This window comes from Macaca thibetana, chromosome 4 (assembly GCF_024542745.1).
Source record: "Macaca thibetana thibetana isolate TM-01 chromosome 4, ASM2454274v1, whole genome shotgun sequence".
Classification (NCBI taxonomy): Eukaryota; Metazoa; Chordata; class Mammalia; order Primates; family Cercopithecidae; genus Macaca; species Macaca thibetana.
In genome coordinates this window covers 40,580,657-40,594,160 of record NC_065581.1, presented here as the reverse complement: position 1 = coordinate 40,594,160, position 13,504 = coordinate 40,580,657, and the positions used below count along the sequence as shown (strand labels likewise).

At 39.1% G+C, this 13,504-nt stretch overlaps 2 protein-coding genes across 4 annotated transcripts in view; one reads left to right on the top strand and one right to left on the bottom strand.

The window, feature by feature from the left end:
• The window catches only part of DAAM2 (dishevelled associated activator of morphogenesis 2), a 979,794-nt gene that overhangs the window by 175,932 nt on the left and 790,358 nt on the right, over positions 1–13,504 (bottom strand). The gene's annotated exons all lie outside the window — the stretch shown is intronic.
• KIF6 (kinesin family member 6) overlaps positions 1–13,504 on the top strand; it is a 381,700-nt gene that overhangs the window by 2,605 nt on the left and 365,591 nt on the right. For all 3 annotated transcript variants that reach the window (XM_050787599.1, XM_050787598.1, XM_050787602.1), the window contains exons 2-3: positions 2,091–2,200; positions 8,826–8,900. In XM_050787599.1, coding sequence (XP_050643556.1) covers positions 2,091–2,200; positions 8,826–8,900 — 185 coding nt within the window. The remainder of the gene's footprint in view (positions 1–2,090; positions 2,201–8,825; positions 8,901–13,504) is intronic.

Here is a 13,504-nt window from a genome sequence, read left to right as displayed (position 1 = left end):
TCCTCCAGGAAGTAGTTTTAGGTGTCATATTCTTGGTGTCACATTTTTAGGTGTCCCCCCCACACACAAAGAGAATTGGAATGAATAAATATTGAACTAGTATATCATTATTTTCCCTTAAAAACCCCACATTGTAATGCCGTATCTTCTTTTCCACAAAAGATTGTAGAGTTCTTTCTCTGATTAGAAATGCTTTTTGTAGTATTAAATTGAGAGTGACTCAAAGGTATTTTTTTTCTCTTCATTTTATAGCTTCATTACTTTTATTCTTTTATTAAAGAATAATAGTACTTGTATTACTTTTATTCTTTAAGGCATCATAAAGTAAATTATAATAACAGATTAATAAAAAGGATATATAAAATGAATCTCTGCTAGTTTTAACAGTGGCAATGCTTTTCATTTGTACAGTGCTTTATACATTTCAAAACATTTTCATATTCATCCTTGCATTTGTTCTGTCTTCTAAAAAAAACTTCCCTGTCTCAAATAATATTTTTATGACTAAGGATAGAAAGCCAATATTACACTAAACAAGTGACCTGGTTCTAAGGGACTTTTCTTAAGGCCTCAAAGAGTGTCTTAATTAGAGTAGCGGAGGGTCATTAACTGCAGTTAATATTCTTTTCTGTCTGCTGAGCAGAGAAATATAGAATTTTTAAAAATGGGTGTAACTCATCACTCTTGTATGTTTCATGTCTTATACACCCCCTTCACTCACCTGTCTGGCTATAAAACTTTTTTTTTTAAATGTAGTGCCCAACAGGATATACTTTTTAAATCTCTCTTGAGAAAACCTAGCCAGAAAGCCTTGAACCTGATGCCATTGCGTTCTACAAATACTTTATTTTATGTAATGACTTTTCTGCATGAGTTCTTCACATTTTAAATGAGAAGTTTCAATAAAAATATGCTTAGAAAATTATTCAAACTTTCTGGAGATTTAGGTAGGCTTTTACTTGCTTAGGAATATGACTTTTTCCCCATAACCAAGCATCCTGTTTAAGCATGGGTCTTAAGCAGGAAGTATTGCCTGTTAGAAAGAATTTTATTTCCTGGTAAAAGACAAGAAGTTTTTTTTTTTTTTTTTTTAATCTAATGACTTTTTTTTTTTCCAATGGTGCATTACAAAATACTTCCATTTCCATTACATCACTTGATCCCCACAGCAATCTTGTAAAGGAGGTAATTCTGTTTTCCTCATTTTATGTATAAGGAACCTCAATTCTGAAAGTGGTGGCTGGTCACACAGCTGGTAAATTGAGCTCAGTGTTGGACCCAAGTCTTGGGACAACAAATCTTATGCTTTTATTTATTCTACATGACCTCTTTATAGGCTTGACTCTTAATTTTCCTGGCCAATAAATGATGGAGTAGGAAACCAGGAAGAGAATCAGAGAATTTTACAGTCCTAAGGATGTTGGTTAAGACCCTGTATTTCCATATCAGCTTAGAAAGGCTAAAGGATTTCTCCCAGGTCACTTGCTAATTAGTGGCTGAGCTGGAATGAGAACCTTGAAAATGACATCAAATACATGAATTACATGTGTCTTTTGAAGCCACATCTCTCTTATCAAACGCCTGAAAATGTCTCATGGAACCTCAGGCTTCTTTGAACATAACTTGAATTAGAGCATTCTTGGTGAGCTATCTGAGATGGCTCCAAACCTAGTCCTTTTATCTCTGGTATTTTGTAAATGCTCAGAAATGCTTATTGATTGTAGTAAAATGTTAACTCCTGATACATAATACTAAAGCAATACTTAGATAAAATGTTGTTTTCAAGGCTATTAGTTTCTCAATGACAATAATAACAGAGATATTCAAATGTGCATATTTGAATGTTAGATCATTCAAAGATGATCTGACTTAGATACAGCATTAATTTAGGTTTTACTTCTGGTTCAGTTCCATATATTTACCTGAATCTACACACAGTTCAAAGAGAAAAATTATTCAAATTGTATGATATTATGACTTTTTAATCTTAAGACAATAATTTTCATATCATTACAAGTCATAATAACATGGTCATAGTTCAAGCCATAATTTCACCATTTTATATCGATTTGTTGTCTTCACATTTGCAGATTTATTCCATAGATGAAGATGAAAAATTAATACCTAGCTTGGAAATTATCTTACCACGTGATTTGGCAGATGGGTTTGTGAATAATAAGCGAGAAAGCTACAAATTTAAGTAAGTTTTTCTTTCTCCCTTTTCATTTCCATTTCATTATTGAACTACTGTACTATATTAATATTCATTGTGAAATAATTAGCACCATTTCTTGTGGAAAATGTAATGCAACTCTTTGTCTCACCTAGTAGATTGAACTGAAGTTGTCTTTTCACTGCTGTGCCCAAGGTAAAAAACAATGTGTATTTCTTGTTTTCTTTTTTTTTTTTTTTTGAGACAGAATCTCGCTTTGTCTCTAGGCTTGAGTGCAGTGGTGCGATCTCGGCTTACTGCAACCTCTGCCTCCTGGGTTCAAGCGATTTTCCTGCCTCAGCCTTCTGAGTAGCTGGGATTACGGGCACACGCCACCATGCCTGGCTAATTTTTGTATTGTTGGTAGAGACGGGGTTTCACCATGTTGGCTAGGATGGTCTCGATCTCTTGACTTCGTGATCCACCTGCCTCGGCCTCCCAAAATGCTGGGATTACAGGTGTGAGCCACTGCGCCCAGCCAATAATGTGTATTTCTATATCTGAGATTGTATTCCAAGATTCCAGCCTTTCTTTACTACCTCTGTTTATCTAGTATTTTCCTACTCAACCCACTATGGTTTAGCACTTACAGAAAGTTCCAATGCATGATTAAACTTCACTGAAGGTAAGAACTTACAGTATCATTTGTGTGCTGTGTAGGTAAGCCTTCTTTATAATATACATGATATTTAGACCTCATATGCACATATGTATACTGTATATCTGTGCTGTCCAATATAATAGCCACAAGCCACATGTGGTTCTTGAACACTTGAAGTATGTTCAACCCGAATTGAGATGTGCTGTAAAGTATAAAACATATGAAGGGGCCGGGCATGGTGGCTCATGCCTGTAATCCCAGCACTTTGGGAGGCTGAGGCAGGCAGATCACCTGAGGTCAGGAGCTCGAGACCAGCCTCAACATGGAGAAACTCTGTCTCTACTAAAAATACAAAATTAGCCAGGCATGGTGGTGCATGCCTGTAATCCCAGCTACTCGGGAGGCTGAGGCAAGAGAATTGCTTGAACCCAGGAGGGAGAGGTTGTGGTGAGCCGAGATCGCTCCATTGCACTCCAGCCTGGGCAACAAGAGCAGAACTCCATCTCAAAAAAAAAAAAAAAAAAAAAGGATTTTGGAAGACTTAGCCTGAAGAAAAAAGAATGTAAAATATCTCAAGACTTTTTTCATATTGATTATTTACTGAAATTGTAACATTTTGGTACATGAAACTCCCAACTTTGGTTAAAAGTGTATTATTAAAATTAATTTCAGCCGTTTCTTTTAGTTTCTTAAAGTTTTATTAATTTTATTTTAAATTTAAAGAAGGGGTCCTGCTCTGTCTCCCAGGCTGGAGGGCAGTGGTGGACTCATAGTTCACTGTGGCCTTGAACTGCTGGGCTCCAGTGATTCTCCCACCTTAGCCTCCTGAATAGCTGGAACTGCAGGCATGCACCCCCATGCCCAACTAACCTTCTTGCTTTTTAAAAAATGTGGCTAGTAGAAAATTTTAAATTACATATGCTCTCACGCTGATGAATGCCATTATATTTCTCTTGGGCAGTGCTGAAATATACTGGCTCATTTGAAAAATACCAAACAGCTACCCTTGGATGGTCATCAGTGCCTTTGGTCTGAATATTCCTTTAGTAGCTAGGTCTTGAATTTAGGGATATAGCTATTTCACATTCTCTTTATTCTCCATTTTCAGATTAATCTATTTCTTTTAATCTCCACTTTTGATTTCTGGAGAAGTTTGAGCCCAAATTAAATCCGTCTTTGATCTCTGGCCCAAACTTTGGTGATGGATTTCTGGATCCTGCTGAAAGAATCCTAATTGTTCTCTTCAATGTATCTTTAGACTGTTTCTCAAAGGCCCTGTTTTGAGACTATTCCTGCCTTTCCCCTTTTGGATAAAACTATCCCAGATTTTTTTGTTGTTGTTCCTCTCTCTTTCTCTTTTTTTAATTTAAAATTCTTTTGTTTTTTTTTTTGAAACAGAGTCTTGCTCTGTTGCCCAGGCTGGAGTGCCATGGCACCATCTTGGCTCCCTGCATCCTCCGCCTCCCAGGTTCAAGCAATTCTCCTGCCTCAGCCTCCCAAGTAACGGGGATTACAGGCACCTGCCACCATGCCCAGCTAATTTTTGTATTTTTAGTAGAGACAGGGTTTCGCCAGGTGGACCAGCCTGGTCTTGAACTTCTGATCTCAAGTGATCCACCTGTCTCAGCCTCTCAAAGTGCTGGGATTACAGGCATGAGCCACCGCATCCGGCCTTTTTCTTTTTAAATTCTTATTTGCTTTTTTTGTTGTCTCATAAAGAATTCTCCTTGGTCTTCATAACTCTACTTTTTGTCTTTCATATATAATATACATCTCTCCTTCCACTTCCATCTCATTTTCTTATTGTGTCTTCTTTTACGTAAGTACAAGTAGGGCTCGCTAATTTGTTGTTACCTAGTGGGGCGGTCCTCACCTTGTCTTTGTGTCTCCCCATTGTCTTTCATTATATCCTTTAAGGAACAGCCCTATAACCTCTGCTTTTCTTCTTCTTTCTTTCTTTTTTGTTTTGTTTTTGAGACAGGGTTTCACTCTGTCACCCAGGCTGGAGTGGAGTAGTACAATCTCATTTCACTGCAGCTCTGACCTTCAGGGCTCAGGTGATTCTCCCACCTCAACCTGTAGTGAGACTACAGGTGTACACCACCACATCTAGCTAATTTTTTTTTTTGGTGGAGACTGGGTTTTACCATGTTGCCCAGGCTGGTCTTGAACTCCTGGGCTCAAGCGTTCTGACCCTCCTTGGCCTCCCAAAGTGCTGGGATTGCAGGCGTGAGACACCGCGCCTGGCCCCTGCTTTGCTTTTTCTGAAGAGGACATTCTCCCACTGATGTAAGCATGCTACATACCTTCACAATTGTGACTTGTTACCAGCTGGCCTAGGCCAAAATCTATTACATAAAACAACAGTTTGCTGAAAGATTTTATTCAGCTTGATTCCATTTTATTGATAAGAACAGTTTACTATGTCTCTCTGGACCCTTTCCAAAGTATTCTTTTTTTTTTTGAGATGGAGTCTAACTGTATCACCCAGGCTGGAGTGCAGTGGCGTGATCTTGGCTCACTGCAACCTCTGCTACCCAGGTTCAAGCAATTCTCCTGCCTCAGCCTCCTGAGTCGGTGGGACTACAGGCATGCACACCACACCCAGCTAATGTTGTTTACATTTTTAGTAGAGCCAGGGGTTCACCACCTTGGCCAGGCTGGTCTCGAACTCCTGACCTCACGTGATCCGCCTGCGTCGGCCTCCCAAAATGTTGGGATTACAGACATAAGCCACTGCACCTGGCCACAAAGTATTCTTTAAATTACATAGATACAAACAGAGTAAAATTGTTGAAAAAGCACCATTGGCTTATTTTTAAATCTCTGAATTGAAAATATTGGTTTTAATATTCAAAATTCAAAATTAATAAAATATTCAACTTACACATATGTTCAGAGATAAATATTTAAGCATTTTAAAGGCTGTTTTCCCCCAAGAACATTTATTCAACCAATCAATATTTATTGGCTACCCACTGTGAGCTGTTTTAATCACTAGGAATACGGCAGGGAACACAGCAAAGCTCCTGCACTTAGGGAGCTTACATTTTAGTGGGAGGAGACAGAGGAGAAGATCAGTAAGCAACATGTACATCAGAAGGTGCTACGTGCCATGGAGAAAAGTGTGACAAAGAAGGGGAATTAGGAATGCTGGGATGACGGGGGGTGAAGGAGAGGAATGGTTGCAACATTTAGTAGGTCAGGGAAGGCGTACAGTAAAGGAACATTTTAGCAAAGACTTGATGGAGGTGAGGAAGCCAGCCATTCAAGTATCTAAGGGATGAGACTTTCAGGCCAAGGGAACAGCAAGAGTGAAATCCCTAATGGGGAGAATGTCCGGCATGTTTGAGAAAATGTGATCTATGTGGCTGGAGTAGGGTAAGCAAGAGGTAGGGGGGAGTAAGCAAGAGGTAGAGGGGAGTAAGCATGAGTAGAGTAAGCATGAGGAGTAGAGTAAGCATGAGGCAGCAGAATGGCCAGATCACATAGAGCCCTATAAGTCATTGTGAGGACTCGAACTTTTCCCCAAAGTGCCATGAGAAGGCAATGGAGGGCTTTGAGCAGAAGAATGAAATTATCTCACTTATGTTTTAGCAGGATCCCTCTTATTGACATGGCTGGAAGTTAGCAGGATCCCTCTTATTGACATGTGGAAAGCAGGCTGGAAGGGGGAAAAGGAGACTAGTTAGGCTATTGCAAGAGAGACCAGGCAAGAAATTATGGTAGCGTGGACCAAGGTGGTAACAGAAATAATTGAATTCTGGATGTATTGTGAAGGTCTCAGCTGACAGTCTGCGGATGGATTGGACATAGAGTGTAGTAGAAACAGAGGAGTCAAGCAGATCCTAATGGTTTTGGACTGAACATTTAGAGGGATAGAGCTGTTTTCCGGGATGAGGAAGAGCACAGGAAGTGCACCATTCTTTAGGGTGGGAAGAAGTCAGCATATGCTGAGTTTGAAATGGAGTTTAGAAAAAGTCTTCTCAAGTTCCTAACAAATGAAAGGACCTCCGAAGAATCAGGAAACTTAAGTTATGTCACAAGGCATATTATTGATGAGCTCTAAGACTCTGAGTAATTACTTTATCTCTGTGGATCTTGACTTCTTCCTCTGTTAATCGTTAGACTGAACGCGTTAAAATCCCTTCTAACTCTGTGGTTCTGTTGTGCTCTTCAGTAGTTTTCAGAAGACAGCTGATCAAAATGCCTTTTCAGATTACTATGCAACTACATTGTATAAAATGCAATATTTTGGGATGATGACATTTGATGTTTAATATATAATTAATGGTTTATTGTAAACTTGGGTGCTAACATCGTTCTCTAAAATGTATGGGGAAAAGTCAATAAAAAGAGAGATCTGGATTGCTTGTGTTTCTACCACCTGTTATTTTAAATAGTGGAGGATGTCATTTTTCCCCAAGGAATTCAATATGCTTTATAGATATTATACTAAAATTACATTTTAGTTTAATTTAAATCTTGTTAGAAGTGACTGGTACATGGTAGGCCCTCAGTATGTGTTTGTGGAATGAATAGATGAATTAGAAATGAAAATGCTATCTCATTACTTTTACACAAGGTACCTTTCAGAAGATATTCTGTGTGTGATTCACTGCCTTCTTTAAAACTTCTGCCATCTCTTTTATTTACAGGGTAGTAGATATAATTACTCTTTTTTTAAGGAAATGGGGTAGACAATGGCTAATTGATTCACCCAGTCATCACCCATTTGATAAAAGAAGTGAACCAGCCTTATCATAATTCTCAAAAGCTGAGAATATGTGCTCAGACCTCATACTACACAGTGCTCTGAAGAGCAATTCAGCAGCTATGTGTTATGTTGACCTCTGTGTTATGTTGGTGTTCATATCTGAAGCTGTGATACATCTGTAGAGTTCTGAGAAGCAGTCTGGACACACTAAACAGTAAATATTACTGTCTAAAACATAATCTTCCCTGCTAAATGACATACTAGCCAGAGTGCCTTAGATTATCTCTTTGTATCTTTCATTGTTTGCTTCTCTAAAATGGAGGCAAGTCAGCTGTCTCTACTAAACTCTGTCTCTACTAAAAATACAAAAATTAGCCAGGTGTGGTGGCACGCCTGTAATCTCAGCTACTCGGGAGGCTGAGGCAGGAGAATCGCTTGAACCTGGGAGGCGGAGGTTGCAGTGAGCCCAGATCACGCCACTGCACTCCAGCCTGGGTGACAGAGTGAGACTCCATCTCAAAAACAAAACAAAACAAAACAAAAAAAAAAAACAACATAGATTCTGTGTCTTCTACCCCAAGTGTTCCACTGTGCTTGTAATCCAGTACTAAGCTAAGTCAGAGTAGCATTGCAAGAAGAGTGAAATTGACACCATACCTCCACCCCCTTCCCCTAAGCCATTGCCAAACTGATTAAACCTTCTCTTTGCAGGACAGGTCTATCGTAATTTACTTTTTGACTTTTGACTCATGGTCAACAAAATGAAACAAAACCATGCTGAGAATTAAATGGTTGATGCTAGGATATAGCACCAAATTAGTGGAAAAATAAACTTTAGTTCAAAATACTAAAGCTAAGTTCAATAGTCATACAATTCACAGTTGCGTTCTTTTCCCCCAGGTCAGACAGCAGAAGTTCCTTGGCTGTTTATATCCTGTTCTTGGATTTCCATTTCATGCAGCTATCTAGTTTTGAATTTCTTGCCAATTGTAGACACTGTCCCTCTTGAGAGCTAAAAAGCAGACAATTTGTTATTTGGTTCAAAGCTGCTGCAGCTTTTCAGAGGGATTTATTGTGCAGATCTTGTCAAAGCAATACTGTTTACCCACCATTTGTATACAGGAGTACAACAGCACAGTGTGGTTGAGACTACAGGGCAAACATTGTGCTAAGTTAGGTAAGCCCAGTGATGTAAATATGGGGTAATTTATAAAGCTTTTAGAAAAACAAGGTTTATTAATCTGGTAGTGTTTGGAGGTGCAGCTTTTAAATAATTACTATTTTTCACATTGCAGATTTCAAAGAATTTTTGATCAGGATGCAAAGCAAGAGACCATTTTTGAAAACATTGCCAAACCAGTTGCTGGGAGGTAGGATTTCCCATATTTTGTTCAGTGGGCTCGTGGCTTTTCACGTTGTCTTCAGTTCTCAGATAACTGTGGTAGTGTGCTTAAGTATATGAATTATATACTTAGGCTGCAGGACATGTAATGATGATAGCATTAATACCTTCTGTTCCTATAACCATTTGTTTTAGATTTAGATTCTGAGTCTCAAAACAAAACAAAATAACACAGTGAGATAGACTAGCTATTGTTACTCCTATTTGTAAAGATATATAAACCGAGGATCACAGAAATGAAGTGACACTACTCAGGGTTGCATGGGTAGTGGTGGCAGAGTCCTAGATGATTTTTGGACTGCTAAGTTCAGTGTTCTTTCCTCAGTACAGTACAGTACTTCAAACATACAGTTAGATGGACAAAGGATAGGTATGGGTGGTACCTGAGAGGCTGCCTAATAATGCTGGCCCTGCTCTACCTCAGTGTCATTTCAAAGCTTGGCCCTTTGCTTTAATATATCTAGATAATTCCAGGCTGCTGACTACTAGAACTAAACTCACATGAGAGTACCAAATAAATCAGAGTGCCAATTTATTAATATGTATTGGCAGTCTCCTAGGGACTAAGACACTCAAGCTCTTTGATAAGCACACAGTCCTCTTATAGGGAATCCATTTAGAAAACTACTGCTAATAAGCTTGCTTTCTGATCTGAAATCATTTGGATGATGTTAATAACCTAATGATAATCCCAAGATATATTCATTGTTACAGTTAAATAATGAAAATTATACCTGCTAAATGAACCCAGTTTTCAAGTCTACTCATCAGTACACCCTTTTTAGTGGACATTGCTGGGAACGCAGTGCTACATTTTGTCTCTCAAACTCCTGTTTTATGAATCCTATGCAAACCAAGCCCTTCTCTTTTTAATACAGCCTTCCTTCATTAGGTAACCTACAATCAAGTAGGCTTAAACTATTTTAGAATCCGATAACACCTCTTTAGATAAAATTCAAGTCTCCTTGATTAGATGTCAAACATTTCTGAAATTCCCGTCTTTTTAGCAATCATTTGGGTTGTGTCATTTTTCAGATAGCTAGTTTCATGTGTTTTATTTTTACAGTTCCTAACATCATTCAGGAAGGGAACCTTAAGTTTCTTTTTCATGGATGCCTGGGTTTTCCTTCCGCTACAGACTCTCATATTGAGCCCACTTTCTCCTCCAGCTACTGCCCTTTTCTTCAGCTTTCCTTTACAGAAAATATCTTTGAAATGGCCTACTATATTCACTACTTCAATTCCTCTCCCAAACCCTGTTCTTATCATGCTTTGGCCTCCACTGCCTCACTGAAATTGTTTTTGTCAAAGTCAACTAGGAATTCTATTTGCTAAATTTAATAATGATCATTTCCCAGTCCTCATGCTATTTGATATGTCTGCCATTTTGACACAGTCGATCACTCCGTCCTCCAAATACTTTCTTCACTTGTCACACTCTCCTGGTTCTCCGTTCCTTCTCAGTTAACTTAGGCGGTTTTAATTGTATGCGGTGACCATTTCCTCTTGCTGTTCCCTCTGTCTGGAATGCTCTTCCCTCAGAAATCTGCATGGTTTCTCCCTCAGCAACTTGAAAGTTTTGCTCACAGCGGCTTTCTCAGTAAGGCCTTCCTGTAGTACCTTATTTAAAATTGCACCTAGTTATCCTTCCCTATTTGACTTTATTTATTTTAGCACGTATCACCATCCGACATTTATTTAATTATTATTTTACTTTAAGTTCTAGGGTACATGTGCTCAACGTGCAGGTTTGTTACATAGGTATACATGTGCCATGTTGGTGTGCTGCACTCATGAACTCATCATTTACATTAAGTATTTCTCCTAATGCTTTTCCTCCCCCTGTCCCCCACCCCACGACAGGCTCTGGGGTGTGATGTTCCCCACCCTGTGTCCAAGTGTTTTCAATGTTCAATTCCCACCTATGAGTGAGAACACGCGGTATTTGGTTTTCTGTCTTGTGAGACGGGTTTCACCATCTTGGCCAGGCTCGTCTTGAACTCCTGACCTCGTGATCCACCCACTTTGGCCTCCCAAAGTGCTAGGATGACAGGCGTGAGCCACCACGCCTGGTCCTGACATATTATACCGTTTAATTCTATATTAGTTTTTGTGTCTGTTTGCCTCCACTAAAGCAAAGCTCCATGCAGGCAGGGCTTCGTTTTATCCACTGATGTGACAAACTCCACGATAACAAGATTTCAAAAATGACAGGCAAGAGCACTTTTATCCAAGCAGCTCACGTTGGCCCTGGTGGGATTTATCTTTTATCAATAAGAAATATTCCTCTTTATCCTTTCTATTACTTTTCTCCTTGTATTCTTTTTTTTTTTCCTGAAATTAGTTTTGCTATTTTTTTTTCTGTCAGTCTTTGTCTTATCTTTCTCCTTCTCCTAGTTCAACTGCCTTGTGACATTTTGTTTTTAAGAATGGGCCTGATAAATAAAATACAGCTGCTTTTGCCTTTTTAGCTAAACCCACAGTTCTTGATCTTGAATTAGTTACTTTAACCAGTTTATCTTTATTATGATCACCGTAATTTGGAGCTATTCCTCGTATGTTATTTTCTTTCTCCTCTTTTTAGTACTTCCTAATTTTTTTCCTTTCTTGCTTTTTGTTGGTTTGACTGTTGTTGCTGCCTCCATTTTCTTTCTCAAGTTGTGCATTGTACTTCAACAGCTCTAGTTTAAATTCAGATATTTAAACATTTGTATTTTTCTCAACATCAAAAACTTTGTCTCTGTCTCGCTCTCTCTGTCTTCTCTCTAGTCAAGAATGTTAGGATACTTTTACTTTGCCTCTCCTACACCTCTACAACTTTCACTGTGGAGATCAACTGATATTTATTAACATTTATTTTCATTATCTCAAACTTATACTATTTCTTTGTCTATCACTGTTTCTTGTATTCATGTCTAATTCTTAGATTCCTTTTGGTAATCATCCTCTAATAACCTCTTAGAAAAAATTCAGGACTGGGGAACTTTCTGAAGTCTTTCCTTTCCCTTCACAGTTAAATGAGCCCAGGAGTTCAAGACCAGCCTGGGCAACATAGTTAGATTTTTGTCTCTATAAATAATTTTAAAAATCAGCTGGGCGTGGTGGTGCATGCCTATAGTTCCAACTATCCAAGAGGTTCAGGTGGGAGAATCACTTAAGCCCAGCAGGTTGAGGCTGCTCTACCCGGCCATTTGACTGGGTATAGCGCTCTACGCTAACAGTTCCTTCCTCTCAAAGCTGTGAAGATACTGCTTCATTGTCTCTTTGCATACAGGGTTGTTGAAAACATGTCCATGCCGATCTATGTTTTACCTAAAAGCTTGGGGTGTAGGAAATTTACTTTATGTGCAGTGAGTATTCTGCAAAAATTTGGAAATTCATTGTTTTGTAAGAACATTATGGTTTGGCCAAAATGAATAGAATGTGCCTTGGCAGGAGGACTGGCTATGCTAGGACACAGTCCCTGTAGCCGGTACTGAACAGCTAAGGCACCTACACTACAATAAGGCCAATGAGGTTGGCTTTTGGAAAGCTATTAGTCATTGTGAGCCACCACTTGTTAACCTTTGATTTTACGAGTGATGAACAATATCAGGAGCTGCCTTTCAATTTATAGTAAGAAGATTTCTCTTTTCCTTCACTCTCTTCTTACTATAAAGAGACAGCTACCCTCTCAGATTTGGAAAAAGATGTGCTTGACTACTTTTGCACATATGCTTTTGCTGAGTGGGAGGCCAAGGCTTGATGCAGGGGATTTTCTCATGGCAGAGGGCAGTACCACACTCTCAGTCGTACCAGGGTCATTGCCCAGCAGGACTTTTACCTGTTGCTCTTTAGGAAACGGGCTTTACTGATAATGCTGTGGGTTGCCTAGCTCACCCAGTTCTGCTAATCCAACCAGAGAAGAGCTCCTGCTCTTTCAAGACAAGGAGGCCAGAATAGGGAAAAGAGGGCTCACAAAAGAGGCTTAAAAAAAATCTTAGTTATTCACTTCTGTTTACTCATGGTTTTACCTTTTGTGGCTCAAAATATTTGGTATGAAGTCAAATAATCCAATTCTGGGCCTAGCCTGTGACTAACTCCCTATGTGACTTTGGATCAGACATATCACTTCTGAATCAGTTATCCCTTCTGAGAAAGGGGATGCTAATAACACCAAGTTTACAAGGTTGTTTTAAGGATGAAAAGAAACAATGTACTTTACAAGTGTCAGTGCCCTATTCAATGTAAGGGATGAAAAAATTAGAGATCTTTAATTTCTTTGCCACTTAAAAAAACATGCCTACTGACCTCTGGTTCCAGACCAAGATACAGTAGACACACTTCTCTCTATTCCCCTTACTAAGTACAGCTGAATACTCTGGATGTCATATACAAAGAAACATGACTCTGAAAGTTGAAGAGAAGATAGCCTAGGTGGAGACCTCAGGACCTGAGAAGTGACAGAATGGTGAATCCCCTTGGTCTTTTCCCCTCATATATCTGCAAAAAGCGGGGACACTTAACCACCCTGCCCAGATTGGATGCTGGAGAAAGCAGACACCCACAAACACCAGTGGGCTCAGACAAAAT